Raw genomic sequence first — 19957 nt, forward strand, 5'->3', positions numbered from 1 at the left:
ATTTTTTTTGGAGTGTTTGACGGAGATTGTAGTCTTCCTCATGGTAAATAGATATACGCTTACAATATGTCATGCTGAATATTTCTACAGTCAGCATTATTTAACTTTCAAAGCCTGCTGAGTGTCATTTTGTTGCTTATATGCACTTGCGCTTACATTAGACACTTCTCCCCTACCTTATTGGATTCACGAAAACATGGGTATGCTGGATATTTGTGTATATAATCTCTATTTATTAATCAAGACTTCTAGGACTGTTCTGGAAATGTGCAAGAATTGGTCAGTTTAATTTATTACTTTATTTTACTGTGAATTGTTTACAGGTGAACGCAAAAGTCCTTATGTTGCTGTCTGTTGCATTTTAATGGCAGGCTCAGTACTTTTCAGTTCGTAATTGTAATATATTTAAAAAAATAAATAACTTGCAAGGTTGAAATTTTTTTTTTTTTACCATACTATGCTTAGATGCATAATTATTACTATTCTTTCTAGATTATTTGATATGCTTTCGTCAGTTTCTTCCAAGATGATCAACCAGTTGTTGAAACACTCATGTAGAAGTTCTTCACAAATGCCCAATCCTTACCGTAACCCGCTTAGAACGCAAACCAATCCTGTTGGGTATATTACATTTACTGTTTTTGTTTTACCGATGTTATGGATTATTCACGACAAAGCCTATGATATAGATCAAAAACCTCGACGTTGAAAATGACAAACTGATATATCTTCGTAAAAATTATAATACATGTAATGTAGACTAAATATATAATACTTATCATTTTTTACGTGTTCTATCATTTCACGAAATGTATCTTGATTTATTATAACCTTTTTTATGTTTTATAGAGATGATAAATTTAATGTTGGGGCAAAAAGCCTCATCTTACCTAAGAAGTTGTTTTATTAGTAATACGGTACTTTGCACCAAAACCCGATCTGCAATTATTTGTACTTCTCATCGTCATTATTATATCCCTACCAGTGTAAAGCTCAAATATGAGCTTCATCATCTAAAAGATACCCTTTTATTCAGACAATCAAGGTATCTCTCCAATCGTTTGTCTAAGGAGTCAGGAAGCTCCAGTGGAGGTAATAGTAGTTTCTTCAGTGATACATTTATATCCATTGCAATAACCGGAGCATTTCTTGGCAGTTGCTTAGCTTTTCGCTGGTATGTAAATCGTCTACGTGACTACAGCATTACTGAAAAGAAAAACCCAGAGAAGTCAGGGTTAGTATTTATACGCTTTTTCTTTACCATTATGATTAGTCTTTATCATTTATCTGCATCGTGATGTCATAAGTTTGTACAAAATACCAAGTCCCTGAAATGGCGCAATATCTTCTCCCTGTTTACGTTTAACGAAAATATGATGAATGGTTTTTGATATTTATTACTCATCTACTTATTGATGTTCAGAGGGTACAGTTGATTATCCAGCAACTGACTAAAGTATACTTACTAAACGTATAATTTGTACCATATTCTATTTCAGTTTTTCCATTCATGTGAATCATGCTCGTTCGGTTGAATAGGTGTAGATTAAAGCCAGGGTATCCGTATCAGTATCATAGCACTCACCAAGATCGCTTAATTCAAAAAATCTTCACACAGTTTTCACTTCATTGTTAATTGTCCAAAACACAAAAAATCTGAGTTGCAAGAACAGGTCGGTTTGTTCAAGTCGTGGAAGTGTAAATCACGTTTTCACCCTCATCATATTCTGGATTATCATGACATCTTTTAGAGGCTAGTAGTGGTAGTGTTTCTTGACACCAGGACCGCTTTCGATTCACTGAACAGGATTACGCTCGGTAACTTCCTGTTAAAGAAGGGTATATGTGATAGGTTTATTAATATCCTGAAGATTTCACAAACGGTGCAGGCACAGTGTAGACATACAACCACCCCTCTCTTGTTCTTACCAAACAACTGACTTCTACAATATTGTCCATTCTCATCATTGTTCAACTCTACCATCGATGACATTTTGTAAACAGGTCTAAAAGGTGTGCGTGGTGGTAGTGTGGGTCTGTTTTCTGGAGAAAGATTTCCCAACCTTGAGTATGTTGATTAAGTTGTCTTACTGTGCGATGATTACGCAAGCTACAGAAATCGCAGTAAATCACTTGGAAATTGGTGTTCATAAGTACTGCATGTACTTTGCACCAGTACAATACTGGGAGTAGTCGGTGACTGCATGGACGTTTTGCAGCGAATCATTAGAAGTAGTCGAAAAGTTGGTGTGTGTGGGTAGTTTTGTAAATGCTAGTGGTGGCATAACATGTAAGATCAATCTACGTTTACTGAAAGTCATTGCTTCTTGTACAAGTCAGTCAGTCAGCTACAACGTAGGACCAGGCACACATATACATCGGTCCAAGTTGCCATACCTCACTCATTAGCACAACACCAAACTCATAGGAGCAGTTAATATAGTGATGGAAATATATAAAAGAAAGGTTGTATATAAGGATAAAGCACAGGAAGAAAGACAGATATGAAACAATTTTAATCTCACGGTTTAAGGGAAGATAAAGAGTGTATACACTTGCGTCATTGTGATCGATTCTGAGCCATGTCACCTAGAGTTTCCAACCATTGGTTACGATAGTCGCGCAGACCCCAACCAAGTAGTCTGCATCTACCAACACGGCTCAGACTAGAAGTTAGTGACTTCAAGCACTGATGCCAGTATGGGTCATATTAACGCTGTCGTAATGTAAGTCTCTGTAAAACGTCAGGTATGCAGTGCATTTGTGGTTTGAAGGTGTTCTCCGGATGCTATCTAAGAAACTTCCCTACCGCTCATTATTTGCCGACGTTGATAAAATAAGGCGGTAGTCAATTTATGACAGCGCCGTTGTATAAACTAGCACCTATTGGTCCATCGCAACTTCCTAGCTAGGATCCTAGAGGGCGTGCAACTCAATAGCCTGAAACATCAGATGTGGTTAAAAATAAGAGCCACTGATTATTCTGCTGCAGTTTTCTATTATATTATTCATGAAAGTGAGATGAACTTCCATAACTTGAATTCTTTCGTGAATATTCTTTTAACCGATCTGTATTTCTTGCTGAATGCTATTGCTCATTTTTTATTGATTGTACTACCCTTCCTCGGTTTGTATTTTCACTATATGTACTGTGCAAATTTCGACACTATTTTACCCGAATAAATGTGCTTTAAATAAAATTGCACTATATTCTCGAAGTTAAACTTCAAGTCGCTATTTAGTTAGTATTTTCCAGTTTCCCGTGGCCAATGGTGAAGTATTTAAAATACAACTTTCTACTAATCATGTACTAAGTTAGAATAGACTACGTTTATTACGTTATCTAAGGGTTAATTTATGCGCATTACGAGAAGCAGCGAAAGACAATTCCTGTCTAAGCACATCTGAATGTTATTAAAAAAATACTGTTCATGTTTCACCTTTATTGTAACTTGCATATTCACACTACTAACCAGTTGGAAGTTGATAGTATCCTCGATAATTATGCTTATAAAGAGTCAGTGAAACCGGCTTTAAATGAAACATGTACAATATCATAAGGGCTTAAGTATAAATGCTCAAAAACTACAAAATAAAATGAAGACCGACCGCTCACCACGAGATCAGAAATTTCTCGGTGCGGCTTTGGATGGGAACTTCGAAACAACTGTCCAGTTCTTGCTTGTTTCCACTGGCTATCTAAAGTCAGTCCGTTGTGTAACCCGCAAAACTCAGCAACCCCCGTAAACTTGATGCACTATTTATTGGTTGCTTCCCTCTTCAATAATACTGCAAATCATTAAGATATTTTGTAACGATCACATTCTACTACTTTTTAAATGTGATTCTTGTCATTTTTTGTGGTTTTCTACTACCATTCATTGTTTCCAGATATGGTTTAGTTCTCCCTCCACTATTGTCACAGTCCTGAATCAAACGTTGAACTAGTTACTAAACGTGCTCAACAATTATCGTGTATATTGCCCAATGGTCAACCAGAAAAAAGTGGTTAGTGTTAAGGCTAGAGGGCACCAGATAAAATGAGGAACTGGTTGGTTCGATTATAAACCTGAAGCGGTCAGAACTACAAGTCACCATCTACCTCTACAGGGCAATGTTTGCCGAATGCAAAAAAGCCATGGACGGCCATATCAAGACGTGGCATCAGTCCACAGTCATTGACTTTTAAATTGTGACGTATTAATTGATACAGACTATTTGGTTGGTGTCTATGCGACCATTAGTTGGAGAATGAGTGATATGGTTCATATTCGTTTACAAGGGCGAAAATGCATTCACTCATCTTGAGTCCTGGTATTTCATTTATTCCTCTCCACTTTTTCCTTTTGAACCGTATTTCTTATATCCAGTATTTCCCATTACCACTATTACTTCATTATTTCGTTCTATGTTGGTGTTCATCTTGTTATTTTCGTCTCCTACTAATCGCCTACAGAAACTTGAGCCGTCACACATCCAAATCACGCTTCATTTTAACGATGAATGACTGACATTTTCCTACATATTTATAGCGAATAATATACAGCTTAAACTGTTATAAAATCATCTTAAGATTTCTTCTATCATATTCCTTATTACAGGCAAGTTGGGTCATCTAAGTAATATTAGACATATTCAAGTTATCCCATTCTACGTAATTTTTTTAGTTCATAAAAATAATCTCATTAATAGTTTTCAATTTGTCTGCGTTAAATTTCCATTTTGCTTTCACTAAATATTGTAATTACCTAAAGATATTGCTTGAAGTTACATAATTCTAAAAGCTATACCACGTGTACTGTTAGTATAAAACTGAATATGAATACTGGAAGCATTTGTTTGACAAAGTAATGGTCAAAGAAATAATTTTCTTATTATTCTCATTTTTTATTCAAGAAGAAAACTGATTACTGTTCTTGTCTTATATTTATCAAGGCTGGAACCTGAAGTATCTTCAGCGTCAAATGCGTTGGAAATACCTGTGACACATGGCTCTGAGTCAGTTTTGAATACATCTCCAATTCAACATGAAACTAGGAATTCAAGTGATCATTCACCTGTTATTGTTGAGCAACAACAGTTGGATACTTCGGATTCTGTCGATTCCCAGGTCACTGAATCTTTTACAGATTCAGTGAAAGAAGTTACAAATTCAGATTTTCATGATGAAAGTAGGTAACCATCTGTATATTTTGTCGAAAAGTTACATGTTATATTATCAACTGTTTTCAAAATGTTCATTGTTTATCTAATTCCATCTGTCTTCGGTCTAAATTATGCAGTTGTTTTAATAACTTGATATTGTGACTCACTTTACTGCGTATTTGATAGAGACAGTGTGCAATATACTTGAACTTATACTGTGCCTCCAAGAGAATTGAGTGATCTAGGGTTCGAGATTGCTAAATAATTCAATCATAGGTAAAGTTGAACCTGGCACAAATCTGCATTTATTCAAGTTGACATAGTGCATCAGCGCAAAGAGATGAAATTATCATAACAAATGCTAGTGTAATAGAAATAAAAACAGTATCAGTGGTGATAGAAGAGATTAGGCATAGATAATATAATTCAAGAGGAAAAATAATGGGTTCGCGAAATCAAAGTTATTAGATGATTTCAAACTCAAGAATTAAGGGAATACACAGTGAACCAATCTAGACTATTTTGAAGAATTCTGAATCATGTCGTTAAATGTCTCCAACCATTGGCTACGATAATCAGGTGGATTCTGACCAATCCAACGACTCAACCCAATAGTCAGTGACTTCATGGACTGATCTCACGTCTTGGTTTGGTTGCCATTAGCTTCCTTCCGACCTACCCCTGCATTAACTATCGTCTCATTTCAAATTGGGCTGCAGTAGGGCAAATATAATTCACACTTCAACTACCTCAGTCGAAAAGATTCACACCCTCATCAACTGGTTTCCTATCTTTGCCTAGCAGTACCCTGCCCGCTGATGTGAGTTATGCTTTTATTTGATTCATAACTACCTAGTCTATCTCTGAAAGTTTCCGACTATTATCAATAATATTTAGTTCAACTTATGTCTAAAGAACCAGTGGTTTCCACTCTTTGGGAATAAAGCAAGAGTAATGAGAATAACCTAACTATATAGATCCATTTATTTATTGATTGGAAGAAGCTGGAGAGAACCGTCGGAATGAATCCCTATTGTTTTTTATTTTATTTAAATTAAAGAAAATTATATGAGACTTTCAACAAAGTTTTAAAGTATGTTAACTCATCAGTCAAGTAAAGGTTTGTGTTCTACGTTATAAACTATACCTAGTAAGGTAACAGTTACTAACACTACTTAACTGATTAAATCTAAGCTAGCTCTTGGAATCCTATGATTTATTGAATGGATGTAATTTCATACAATTAGTTCGTTTACTAAACTTTTGTAAACTAAGAACAACTAACATTTAGATAAGGTGAGTTCATTTTATTTCGTGTGCTCTTAATCTTCCACATACTGATTTATATAAATAAATGAAAGGTTTTACAAATGTTATCCTGCCGCTTTTCAGTTGAGTATAAATTACCGTGTGGCCGTATAAAAGCTTTAAAGGCCACGTTGGAAAAGTTAGTGTCAGACAGAAACCATCTTTCACTAATAACTTTTATTGATGTTTGTGAGTTACGACTACACGTTATTTTATAAGTTTAGTTATAGGTTCAATTTAAGGAATTACCAGACATCTCATACGTTCCTATGATATATTTGGCAGTAAATGTATTTGTTGATTTATTATAACCTCTGAAATCTGTAGACACATATCAAGATTCGATATGCGGCAGGTGTTATTTGACTGTTCAAATATAGGAATAAATGTTTATGGCCAAATTTGTGTTTGTTTCCATAGTTTTGAATATATGTGTTTAGCTCTGACTGAATCTAGTGTTCATAACTCGGAAATAGATTTTAAAATACTCGTAAAATTCCACGAAATCAGTATTACATTGATCCAAAAGTTTGACAGCTGGCTAGAATAAACTTAGTCATTTGTACTTCTTGGCTTCCTGTTGTTCTTCTACATATCTATGGAAGAACACATCATGGATAAATAAATGCAGAAGCTATAAGTCTTCACATTCAACTGCTAAGTATTTTGGAGTCAGTCATTCACTGTTATATTTCTTTTGGCAAGTGTTTGGAGATATTTTCAAATAATACCGTTTTTGTTCTTCCCAATAAACGTGTTGTCCTACTATTTTACTTACTCACTAACATTCTCTATCCAACTCTGTCCTGGGCATATCTTTCCAGTTGCTATTCATTCTTTTCATGTCTGTTTCCCATTCCCGACGCATTATGTTCTTTGGCCTTCCTCTTTTTCGTTTCCCTTCAGGATTCCAAGTTAGCGCTCACCTCGTGATGCCGTTTGATGATTTCCTCAATGTGTCCTATTCACTTCCAGCGTATTTTCCTAATTTCTCCTTCATCTGGAAGTTGGTTTTTTCTCTCCTACAGCAGGCTGTTGCTGATGGAATCTGGCCAACGGACATTCAGCTTCTTACGTAGACAATTGTTTATAAAGGCGTGTACCTTTTTGATGACGGTTGTGGTAGTTCTCCACATTTCAGCTTCATACAGTAAAACTGTCTTGACGTTCGTATTCAAGATTCTCACTTTGATATTAGTTGACATTGTTTTTTTGGGTTCCAGATGTTCTTCACCTGTAGGAATGCTGCCCTTGCTTTGCCAATCATCGCCTTTACGTCTGCATCGGATCCTCCCTGTCCATCTATTATGCTTCCCAGGTACGTGAATATTTCCACCTCTTCCAGAGCATCTCCATCAGGTTTAATTGACTTGGTGTTCACAGTGTTGTATATGATGATGTTGGTTTTCCCCTTGTGTATTTTGAGGCCTACTGATGCAGATGCTGGTACTACACTGTTTATCTTGACCTGCATTTGTTGATGTGTGTGGGATAGAAGGATCAGGTCATCTGCAAGGTCCAAATCTTTTAATTGGTTCCGAGATGTACATCGTATTCCATACTTTCCCACGGAGGTCGAGGTCTTCATAATCCAATCAATCACCAGAAGAAGGAGGAAGGGGGAGAGTAGACAGCCTTGTCTGACTCCGGTCCTTGCTGGAAATGTATCTGTCAACTGTCCTCCATGCACCACTTTGCACTGTAGTCCGTCGTATGAGTTTTGGATGATGTTAACAATCTTCTCAGGAAATACATAGTGTCGAAGAAGTTTCCATAATGTTCTCTTGTCCACACTGTTAAACGTCTTCTCATAATCAATGAGGTTGATGTATAGTGACGAGTTCCACTCAACTGATTGTTCAACAACACAATAGTGTCGCAGTTCGGTCTGTGTACGACCGATCCTTACGGAATCCGGACTGTTGGTCTCGAAGCTGGACGTCTACTGAATCTTTAATCCGTTTCAGCAACACTCTGTTGAAAATACTTCCTGGTACTGACAGTAGTGCGATGCTTCTAGTTCACACATTTTTTCAAGTATCTCTTCTTTGGTATCTTGATGAGTTGTCCTTTTTCCCAGTTTGCCAGTGGCACTTGTTCTTCCTCCCACATTTTTCTGAATGGAACATAGAACATCTTGCAGTTACTTGTGTGTCTGAATTCAGAGCTTCAGGTGGTATACTGTCAGGTCCTGCTGCCTTCCCATTCTTGATTTGTCTGATGGCCATCCTGATTTCTTCGATCGTTGGTGGGGCGACATCTATAGGAAGGTTTGTGTGTGTTGCTTCGATGTCCGATGAGTTCAGTGGATTTAGCCTATTCAAGAGTTCCTCAGTGTTCCATCGATCTGATCCTGTGTCCTTGAATTCCAGTGATTAGCTTACCTTCCTTGTCCTTGACCAGTTTCTCTGGTTTAGTATATTTCCCTGCCAGTTTCTTCGTCGTGTCACATTGTTGTTTCATATTTCCCTTTCTCGCAGCTTTTCCCACTGTCGTTGCTAGTCCTTTCATATACTTCTGCTTGTCAGATCTAATGCTCTTTATTTGCTTGTTCGCTTCTGTGTATTCAGCTTGTGGCTTGACTTTCTCTGTTCTTGTTCGACTGTTGTTAGAATTGCTGTCTTGTTCTTCTTCTCTTGAATCTTGTCCAAAGTTTCGATAGAGATCCATTCCTGATGATGATGCTTGTTTCGGCTCAGTACCTCCTGGCCAGTTGAAGTTAATGCTTCTTTGATGCGTTTCCAGTTGTTCTCCATAGTAGTTTCTTATTTGAGTGGAACTTGTTGTTAAGAGTTACCTTGATTTTGTTGTGTTTATTAGTACTGTGGTGTGGTTTACATATATCCACATAAGTAGTATATGGTGATGGTCAGGCATAAAATGTATTTTGGCAGAAGATCGGTAGGGAAAGAACAGGAACGAAGCGCAAGCGGTATGAAAATGCATGAACAATGAAATCAGAGAAGATGTACTGATATTTGCAGAAGGAACAGTCAATATTGCGACAATTGATTGTTATTTTGCAAATTAACTGTTTACTGTATGGTTATTAGATTTTAGTGAGCTAGTCTGTAACTTTGTGTCAAATACATTCGATTGTCTCCACCTGCGTTCTTGTTCACTACAGTACTTGTCGAGGTTAATATCCTCTATATCTGACTCCAATAAATAGTATCCCATTAACTGAGTTTTTAACACAGGCTAAATCTCCTTGTTGAGTTATGGATTTACTCGAGATTATTCAAAAGCCTGAATACCATTTATATAAATAGTTTATTGTTTAAGATCGGTAAAATCCGCAAGCGTGCAGGAAATAGGCACACAGGGAAATAAGTGAGTTGAAAATCTATATATATTTATGAGTGTTAATTGGTTGTGGATAAATCATTGATTGTCTGTGTGTTACAACCAATGAGAGAATAGACTTAATATTGGTGTGCAGGCATGCGCTCAATTAGACTTACACATAATTTTACATAGTGGTTTAAATGTTTAATTTACAGTGAGTAGACAAATAATACAATAGTTGAATGGGATTACTACATACTTTGTAGGAAGGCTGTATTGAACATTTATGGTGTTGTTTGTCCAGTTTTCCAAGGCTTCTTTAGCTTCAGTTTCATCTTGACAACCACCAGGTAGTGATTTGGAGCTACATCAGTTCCTCTCCTAGTTCTCACGTCTTCCATCGTCCTTCTGAACTTTCTATTGTTGAAAATATAATATTTCTGGTTCTCCGTGGTGTGGTCCGGTGAGATCCATGTAGCTTTGTGTATGCGTTTGTGTGGAAACATTGTGCCGCCTATAACCGATTTGTTGGATGCACATATATTTGCAAATCTCTCCCCATTTCCGTTTCTTCCTCCCAGTTCATGTCGTCTCATAATATCTTCATATTCGGTGTTGTCCATTCCGACTTTAGCGTTCAGATCTCCTATCAGAATTGTCAGGTCCTTTCCTGGGTACTTCGCTATGACCGATTGCAGCCTCTCGTAAAACTGATCTTTAACGTCGTTGTTACTATCATTGGTGGGTGCATAACACTGGATAACATTCATCGAGATTCCCTCCTAATTTGTCTTGAAGGGTGCCTTGATGATTCTGGATCCGTGAGGTTCCCATCCTACAAATGCATTTCGTGCTTCTCTGGACAGCATTAGAGCAACTCCCTGAGTGTGTGGAGCATTTTCCTCTTCGTGACCGCAGTACAAAAGCATCTCTTCCGTATCTAGCCTTTGCTGTCCAGGTTGTGCCCAATGGGTTTCGCTGATTCCGAGTACCTCCCAGTTGTATCCCCTCATTTCCATTGCTATTTGATTGGTACTTCCGGTCTCCGACATTGTCCGGACGTTCCATATACCTATCAAATTGATGCTCTAGTTGTTAGAAGAAGCATCGGCCTCGTGACTTCCGAAGAATCTTGGTTTCCAACATTAGGCGTCATAATTCTTCCTTCGAATCCGAGAGCAGAGTTTAAATGGTCTAATTTGTTTAATCTGGTTAGCGTTTCTTAGCACGATTTTCTTCAACGGGGAGGGGTTGCCAATCCCATGCCAAACACTTCTCCTATACTCGCGCTTGGAACCAGCAGTAGCCCTAGAAAAGCTACAGGCGGAGTTGTGTTGTCCTATAATTGTAGGTAAATAAATAAATGCAATTAAAGATAACTTATTAAGATCTGCTTATCTAAGTTATGCTCTTTGAGCTGGTTTCGAATCCCTCGAGCGGTATTGTGGATGCTCACTGCTGAGGAATCCTATACCAGGACGAAACGGCCGTTCAATGCTTCCAGGTTTTCCATGGTGATCTAGCTTTAATTGGCTCATGAATTCAACTATAACATTTTTTATTTTAAAATGACTAATATCTAATATTAAATGTGATTTTGAGATTAATAATCAAGAAGAAGTATGGATAACATAAAATAATTGTAGATTCAATTAAGTGCTTATTGGGAGATGATATATGAATTCAATAAGAAATAACAATGCATTGAAGTGAGTGCTACCTAAACTACTGATGCGTTCGGAAGATCACTAGTGATATTAAACCAATGATAATAATAAAGATATGTGAATAAAAATACTGATGACAGTATTTGACTGTGAAAATTTTTTATATTAGTCAGTTTAGATTATTTTATGATTAAGTTCACTACTGATCTATTGGCCGTGAGGTTAGTCAAGGTAAGAGAATGAGTTGAACATATTTCTTTTGCACACGTAGTTCCAGTTTTTTAATCCGAACGGCTTTTACTTCTACCGTTTAGAGGACTTTAAGTGGGATTTAGAAAATTACTAACCTAATGAATTATTGAGAATTGTTGATTTTTGTTTTTTAATTCCTTACCACACTTTCGGTATGCAAAGGTCAGGTCGTAATAGCCTCTGCAAAGCAGAGTGAATGTGATTAAGAGCAGACAAAATGTAATAAGTCTGCTTCATGCTCCACAGTGTTTTTTGTACTTGATTAACAATAATTGACGGTAAATTCCAAGAACTAACGGGTCATATTTAGATTTCACTAAAATGTTTTTTTTGTTCAAACTTCGCTTAACCTGTTTATGGAATTCTATTCCATTGTATACTTTCAGCAATGTCCAAGTGTTACATATTTTCGTTTCGTAAAACTGGGCATTTTTATCAAAATATCTATGAATATAATAGTGTTAATAAGCACTAGATTTAAATTGATTTTTAATCTGTCAGTTGTTCACATTTATACTTTAGAATAGTAGATAATCCCTAATAGAAAATAGGAACACTTTATGTTAATGAGGATATAGGCGGTCCCATGATCATCTTTGATTTGGATAAGATTTCTATTTTTATTAGGTTAGGGATAGGGTTCTAGGTAAAGATGGCGAATCGATTGAAAGTATTAAATCCTCACCAACTAAGGTGGTTGGAACGTGTTATGTATGCTTGCCCACTTCCTCCTTCGCGGTGCGACGATAGCTGGTGTAGTAGTAGTAAGTTTAAAGTTTAAAGAAAGCTAGAAACGGCTAAACCAAGACGTCATTATTAATTGGAGTAAGCCATGCTAATATGTCGGGGTCCGCGTGATTATTATAGTCAATGGCTAGAGACTGTGAATGACATGGCTCAAAATCGCTCACAATAGCACGTGTCTATTCACTCTTTGTCTTCCATTAAATCATAAGCTTCCAAACTTCCCATATTTTTTCAATGACTTATATTTGTTCTCAAGTTGTATCTTCAATGAATAATCTGTTCTACCACCACTGATGTTGTTATTACCTCTACTATTCTGGGACACCCTGACAGTTTTATCTCGCCGTGATAGTCCTGTATGACAACTTGAACTGACATATATATATACTAGATTCTATGCCGCTTTTGACTGACTGACCTTTCTTAAATACTTTAAGGAAATTACTTAACATTTGTAAAACAGTAATAAATCGACTAATTAAATGAGTTCAGTAAGGTATCTGTAATAGATGAAATTAAAAGTTACATCACTGTTATTACGTTTTTATTACAATATGACGAAGATCATGAGTCTTTTGATCACCCTGTTCTTTATTAATTTATACATTACTTCAACTCCATCAAGGTAGCTATCTGAAATGAAGTTGTTTAAGAACTTTATTTTTCCGAATATGTCAGTGTTAGTATAGTTTTGATATTCTTAACTTCAAAAGTTGGATCTTTTAGCATTTCAAATCACCAAAATATATACTTGAGAACTCATTACATATATCATTTAATCGTTCTATGTGGCAAACTAACTATCCTTTTTTATGACAATTGGGTTTCACCATAGTCTCTGTTTGTTTATTATTCCTTATTAATAGTACCGGAATCACTTGTGTACATTAAACCAGAAGATGAAATATTTCCTTCACATGTACCATACATTATTGTTGGTGCTGGAGCGGCTGGAATGTCAGCAGCCCGTTCAATACGTGCCTCAGACCCAACATCTAGAATTTTATTAATTTCTGGTGGTAGGGAATCAAGTACAATAGCTGAACCAGGTATTGAAGAAACTTCATTTGTTGAACCGCCACCTTACTTGAGACCACCTTTAAGTAAAGAATTATGGAATCGAAGTCTTGATAAAGAGAAAAAGTTACTTCGAAGCGATGGAGATATTCGTCGACATTCATGGCTATATTATGAACCAGATAGCTTCTTTTTAAAACCAGAAACGTAAGTTTTCATATACACAGTTAGATTCTTTGATGAAGTTAAACATTGTTAACTATGATTTGAGGACTACGTGCAATTTTTTATAGGGTTAAGCTGTACCCAAGAATAATTATTTTGGTTATACATTTTGTTACTGTTATGCTTTAAGTTCTGATAATGAATTAACGAATTCACTTTTTTGTTGTTTGATTCTTAATATATTTTTAGTTTAAGTTCTGTCCAATATGGTGGAGTAGCATTAATGCGAGGTGATCCTGTGGTTCGTCTGGATCCTGATAAACGTACCATTTTTCTAGCATCTGGTAGACAGATAACCTATGATCGTTGTCTTTTAGCTACAGGTGGTTCGCCTAGACGCTATAAACATTTAGAAACGTGTAGTCGAACCGGTATAAATCTAACTGATACAGGACATGTTTCTTATTTTCGTAACATAGCAGATTACAGGTAGGTGTGCTCTGTAATGTTTATGAGTCTGTTATGTTTCTAATTTTTGGGTATCTCAATGAATATATTAATCATATTATGTATGACCTCTCATACATAGGGAGGAGAAATTGTGGTTTGTAAATTAGGATGTCTGAAAGTGTACCTGAATGTTTGTAAAAACAAATAGAATTAAATGACCCCATAAGCGTAGATGTTAAACGTCCGTCATTCTCTATTGCCAAACACATAGTTGAAACAGGCCATGGGATTGAACTTAACACGGCTCTTGTGGTGTTGTAAAATAGCTTAAAAGGGCGTATACTAAGGTTTATTGAAGCCTTAGCCATACGAAAATTCAAACATCCTTTATGTATTCAAAAACGGTTTGTTCACATGTTAAACCTGCCCTGGTAATATTAGCTTATTACCCAGCGTGATGAAGCTTCAAGTTGTTTTTCATATTATTTTCTTTATTATCTTTGTCTGCCCTTACCTTCCATTTCCAGTCTAGTTGACCTTTTATTTTTATATATAAATGTTCTTAACAAGTATATGTGTGATCAGATTATTCGAAATGTATTGCGCTAATATATCACATAGTTCTGATAATCTTCGTCTTTTTATTACATTATCGAAAGTTGAATTTATTGTTATTTTTTTACACATTTTTATTTTATCAAATATATGACACTTGATTTATGACATTTTCTAGACATCTTCGAGATCTTGCCGATAAACTCCGTCGAGCTAGTGGTGGCAGGATTGCTGTCATTGGTGGTGGTTTTCTCGGAAGTGAATTATCTGTTAGTTTATTAAAACAACCAAAATCTACAGACAGCAAGAATGATAATCCTGATTCAAAAACTCAATCAAAATTAACTATAATGCATGCATTTCGTGAAACAGTTCCAATGGGCAGTGTATTGCCACCATGTTTAGCTTCAGCTGTTGGACGTTTTGAATCAAGTAAAGGTATTGAATTGTGGAGTTCATCAGATGTTGTCAGCTTATCACTTATTCCTAATACAAATGTGGACACTAGTACTCATGCTACTACTACTACTACTACAATTGTAAATGAATCACAAAAACTTTTACCATCGGAAAATGGAATAGCCAGTACTAATACTGGGCGTGTTCGCCTACGTATTAGACGTACAATATCTGGCATTGAAAGAGTAGAAGAAATAGATGTTGATCATGTAGTTTTTGCTGTAAGTTTCTTCGTTTTTATCGTTCAATATAATTTACAATAAATGTCTGTTGAAGAAGTTACTTCCGATTATATAATGACATTACATGAAGAATCTTTGAAAAGAAGAGTTTACTTAGGACGGTTCTTTTATTTCTAGTGCATGGTCTAACCTCCATATCATCCTGAAAATTTGTTATTCATCAATGTGTTGTAAAATTACCTAAGTTTATTCTTGGTCATCTAGCATTTTTTTATTGAAACATAGGTTATCATATTGAATTCAAATGGGCGAATTAATGTGCTTACTAACTTCAAAGTTGTTGGGTCAGTCAGCTACAACATAGGACCAGACACATATATGCATCGGTCCAAGTTGCGACACCTACCTCATTAGCATAACAAGATGAACACCAAGTTCATAGAAGTAGTTACTTTAACGGTAGTAATATATAAAAGAAAGATTGTGTATGAGGATATGATACGGAGAGAAAGAATTAGTTTGTAGAAAGAAGGGTATAAAGTAATTTTTATCTGACGGTTTAAGGGAAGACAAAGAGTGTATACACCGACACCATTGTGATCGATTCTGAGCTATATATATATATATATATATATATATATATATATATATATATATATTTATTTATTTATTTATTTATTTATTTATTGTATAACTATTTAGTAACTATGTGATATGTATATTCATATTCCTTTTATTATAAGCTTCCATTTGTCCTATTGACTACTATTATACGATTTACTATTCTCAAGTTATTCCCAATTGACTAGTTAGTCTTTCACACTCACAGCCACTTCTGGCTTGATGTTGTATAATAATTATTTTTGATTTGATGGTTTGATGTGGTCTAGTCTACTTTTGTATAAATCAAGTATGTCTGAAATATACGATTCATACAGGGGAAGCTGAGATTGTGTTCTGGACTCGACAGATAGGGCAGGGCATGGCAATGTGAAGAGGAACCTGTAAGGATTCTTAGTTGACTCTAGACTGCTCGTACTGGCTAACATGGCATTGGTTGGACACACTGTCAAGGTCGTATAAGCCAATGTCCTGATTGTCGATCTTATCACGTGATATTTGATGGGACCTAGGACATAACACTGGAACTTCATCTACTTTTGGGATATTGTATTCCAATGTCCACATGGTAATTATATTTCATGATTGTAACGTACTTACATATTATGAAATATTTTTATTTTCATTTGTTTTCGATAGATTGGTATAGAACCGAACACGGAGCTTTCTTCAGATGCATCCCTTGAAGTAGATCCTAATAATGGTGGATTTCTAGCGAATGCCGAATTGGAAGCAAGACAAGGTGTCTTTGTGGCAGGCGATGCTGCATCTTATTGGGATCCAGTTGTTGGTTGTCGACGACGTGTTGAGCATCTAAATTTCGCTGAAGAAGCTGGATCATTAGCTGGAAAAAATATGGTTGCTTCATTATTCGGTAATAATAAATCTTCAACTGGGATGTCATCATCACACTATCAACACCAATCATCTATATGGTCTACACTTGGTCAAGAAATATCGTGGGATGCAGTTGGATTGATTGATTCACGCCTACTTTTAACACGTGCTTTTTTTGCTTCTTCCGCTACTACCGGTGATGATGATAATGATATTGAACATAAGTCATCTAAAGAAAAGAATTCCACTGCTCGATCTTTTTCCCACATACCTGATTCTAGTATAGGTAGACTTACCAAAGGTGTTGTTTTCTATCTTACTCCAAAAGATAAAAGATTAGTTGGTATACTACTATGGAATATGCCTGATGAAATTTATACAGATACAAATTATCCTGCACCTAGTCGGCTTAATCTAGCCCGTAGCTTATTAGCTCAAAAACTTATCATTGATCTTGACAACTCCACAGAAAACAACTTAGAAAACCCAAAAAGCAATAATTTACGTCAAATAGCCAGTCAATTTGATCTGTATGGAGAGATTGCTGAAGATTATGCACATTTACAAGAATATATAAGAAGGAAGAAATTAGATGAAGATAATAATAATAATGATAATTCAACATTTAGTTCTGTAGATAATAAACCTGATAAGTAGTATTTTCAAAGAATATAGCAACGACAGTAACTAATCATGTACTCATTAGTGTTGTGGCATTTAAGAATGAGCAACCAATGAGGAGAAAATTCGTTGTTTTTTGTTACTTCTAATTTCTTACGGATTTTGTAAAGTTCAAGCTTTTTCGCTTATTGTTTATCAAATAGAAACTGATTAGATTGACATTCTTTATATTTTTTTTTCTGTTTGATTGTTGTTGTTGCGTCTTGTAGAGTAAATCATGTTGCTGATATAATGTTTTGATCTGCCGAATATTTCAAAGAATGCGTCACCTTTCTCTATGCCTGACTGATTAAAACAACTGAATAGAAGAGATTGCACGCCTTCTCATACTATGTTACGTAGTAGCCTTACTCGGTTATTTCACATTTGATGTTAAGATAGGTCAAGTGATGATGACATACGAAAGCTTACCTAATGAATACGTACAGAATGTACTAATGGATTTACTTATACTATGTTTGATACTTATAGCTCGCGAAATGTGATTATTCTGTGATCCTTTAAGTCTGGCATCAAACGTCAAATAGTGACCAATTAGAGGTTTGTAAGCGGATGTTAGTTTCTGGTTGCTCACAAAGTGCGATAATATTTTATCATATTATGCTTGAGAATGAACCTGGGAGGTGAACGTATACTCTGAGGGACAGCTCGGCTATCCATGACCTTCTCCTTGGTAGTTTTCGTTTATTAGTTCTTTATTTTCCGTAGTTCATCTTCGAGATCGGGAAGTCGTATGGGATAGAAAAGCGAATAGCTCTTACTAGGAGCCTTCTCTAAATTCCATCGGTTGTCTAGTGTCGGCATTGTTTGGGAGATTTTTTCAACGGAAAACACTCCAGTATAGTACGGCTTTGTTCTCAAAACTTTATTTAATAACATACTTCTAATATTGTAGTTATAATGATTCAATGGTATTTTCCATTGTCTTTAATCATCTAATATTGAATAACTTCCAGTATCTTTTCACTCAGCTTAGTAGTTTGATTAAATCATTTAACAGATCAAATTCGGTCATTACTAAATCTTTGAAGCATATTAAAACTGTTGTTTGGTTGATTATATTCAGTGTGTTTCAAATTAGCGAACCTGAGTGATACAATTGTTCTATAAACACTGTCGTTCACTATATTTTAGAGCTAATTAATCAGTGTAGTTCAACTAAGTTCATCGAGGTGTGAGTTAGATATCTGATATTAAAGGATGTTTTACCTTCACTCAACTCATCAACAGTTATACCAGGACATTACACTAGTTTATAAAGTTGTCGGTAGTCATTCTCGGTCTGTCTGATAATTTACGTTAATGAAATGTTCAAATTTCTAGGTTTTAGTTCTTCAGTTTCACATTCATAGTGATGTGAATGTACTCAATTCTATCTTATTACGTAATATCGGTCTGTTTCATGTTTACTTATGACATCTTTCTTCATTTTAATTTCTGTATTTCAAGACTACTGAACCAAGCACTTTTTCTATTGATGTGAATAGAGAAATAAAGAAGCCTTGACCAATAGCGGAAACTATTTTTGGGAACATTATTTCACTTAATTTTTTACACTATTTCGAATCGGTAATAGATCGAGTGATGTTTCAGTTGACACTCGTCTTGTTACTCGCGCGAGCTTGTCAACCAGTCAAGTGATAGTGTGGTGTATGCTACTTTTGTCGATATATGTAGTATATGACACCGATCATAAATGAAATACCTGACAGCAGAAGGTTAAGAAGATCGGATCGAAGAGAACGTGAACAGAGTGATTGTTATGGTAATAAAGTTTGAGACAATTGATGGAGAATTTGAAAATGAAGTATTAAACGAATGGTTTTCACATTTTACCAAAGAACTCTGTAATTTGTGTTAAAATACACTGGTTGTCTCTATCTGTGTTTCCGTTTATTACGATTGCAAAGTTTACGTCTCTCTGCCTCAAGATTGAACTATTTAGCCTATCGTGAAAAGTCCTTAACGTAGATCGAGGAAAGTTCTTTTCTGTATATTGTTTTGGCAGACATATCAAAGACGTAACATCTACCAAATTAAAAAATTTCCCATCACCATGTATTAGCATTCCAAAACCTTAACAGTTTTCCTAACAAAATAAAGTATTTTGTTTTCTTCATGTCTTGCTACGTATTGGGATTTCACGATGAGGTTTTAGTTCACTCACTTGTAAAGGACTTTTGATATCAGAGTTAAAATGAATAAACTTATTCTAAATATTTATTTACAACACTTGGTCGCATTTCATGTTCCTCTGTAAAATACTGTTGTTTTATCTAAGATCTCATTTTAAAATAGTTTTCACTCATTGAACAAGCATTTGTTTCAAACCAACATATTGTTGTCAATTTTCAGTTTTATCATTCCAAGGGATAATTGTTGAAGGTTGAAATACATCTGTAAACGATACAGACCCTACAAACATTGTTTACTAAAGTAAATTAGAAAAACATAAGTAAGTATTTTTATGGCCTAATATGGAATTTTTTTCGAAATCGACCCGTAATGTATTGTCGTTATCTCCATATTGAATTGTATGAAGCAGGATAATTTCTATAAATTTACAGTTTACAAATGTATGCG

General features: G+C 35.5%; 2 protein-coding genes across 2 annotated transcripts; both read left to right on the plus strand.

Moving 5' to 3' along the window:
* Positions 1–784, plus strand: Smp_028410 (Transmembrane protein 167A). Its single transcript, XM_018790997.1, has 5 exons — positions 1–43; positions 91–200; positions 245–279; positions 324–429; positions 466–784. Exons 1-4 carry the CDS (start codon positions 41–43, stop codon positions 392–394), a joined length of 219 nt encoding a protein of 72 aa, XP_018645788.1. The 5' UTR covers positions 1–40; the 3' UTR covers positions 395–429; positions 466–784.
* Positions 785–2700: 1916 nt separating this feature from the next.
* On the plus strand, positions 2701–17532 carry Smp_137540 (disulfide oxidoreductase, putative; the record flags this gene model as incomplete). The annotated part of the gene is made up of 7 exons (XM_018790999.1): positions 2701–2726; positions 4936–5171; positions 13274–13631; positions 13839–14078; positions 14773–15101; positions 15243–15274; positions 16496–17532. The coding sequence occupies 7 exons, from the start codon at positions 2701–2703 to the stop codon at positions 17348–17350; spliced, it is 2076 nt and encodes a 691-aa protein (XP_018645789.1). The 3' UTR covers positions 17351–17532.
* Positions 17533–19957: the final 2425 nt, after the last annotated feature.

The sequence above is a fragment of the Schistosoma mansoni genome (assembly GCF_000237925.1).
Source record: "Schistosoma mansoni, WGS project CABG00000000 data, chromosome W unplaced supercontig 0115, strain Puerto Rico, whole genome shotgun sequence".
NCBI lineage: Eukaryota > Metazoa > Platyhelminthes > Trematoda > Strigeidida > Schistosomatidae > Schistosoma > Schistosoma mansoni.

Excerpts from the sequence above, each read along its gene's own strand:
- Smp_028410 (XM_018790997.1), top strand. Across the intron at positions 201-244 it reads TTGGATTCACGAAAACATGG|ACTTCTAGGACTGTTCTGGA; the intron begins GTATGCTGGATA and ends TTATTAATCAAG. Across the intron at positions 280-323 it reads CTGGAAATGTGCAAGAATTG|GTGAACGCAAAAGTCCTTAT; the intron begins GTCAGTTTAATT and ends AATTGTTTACAG.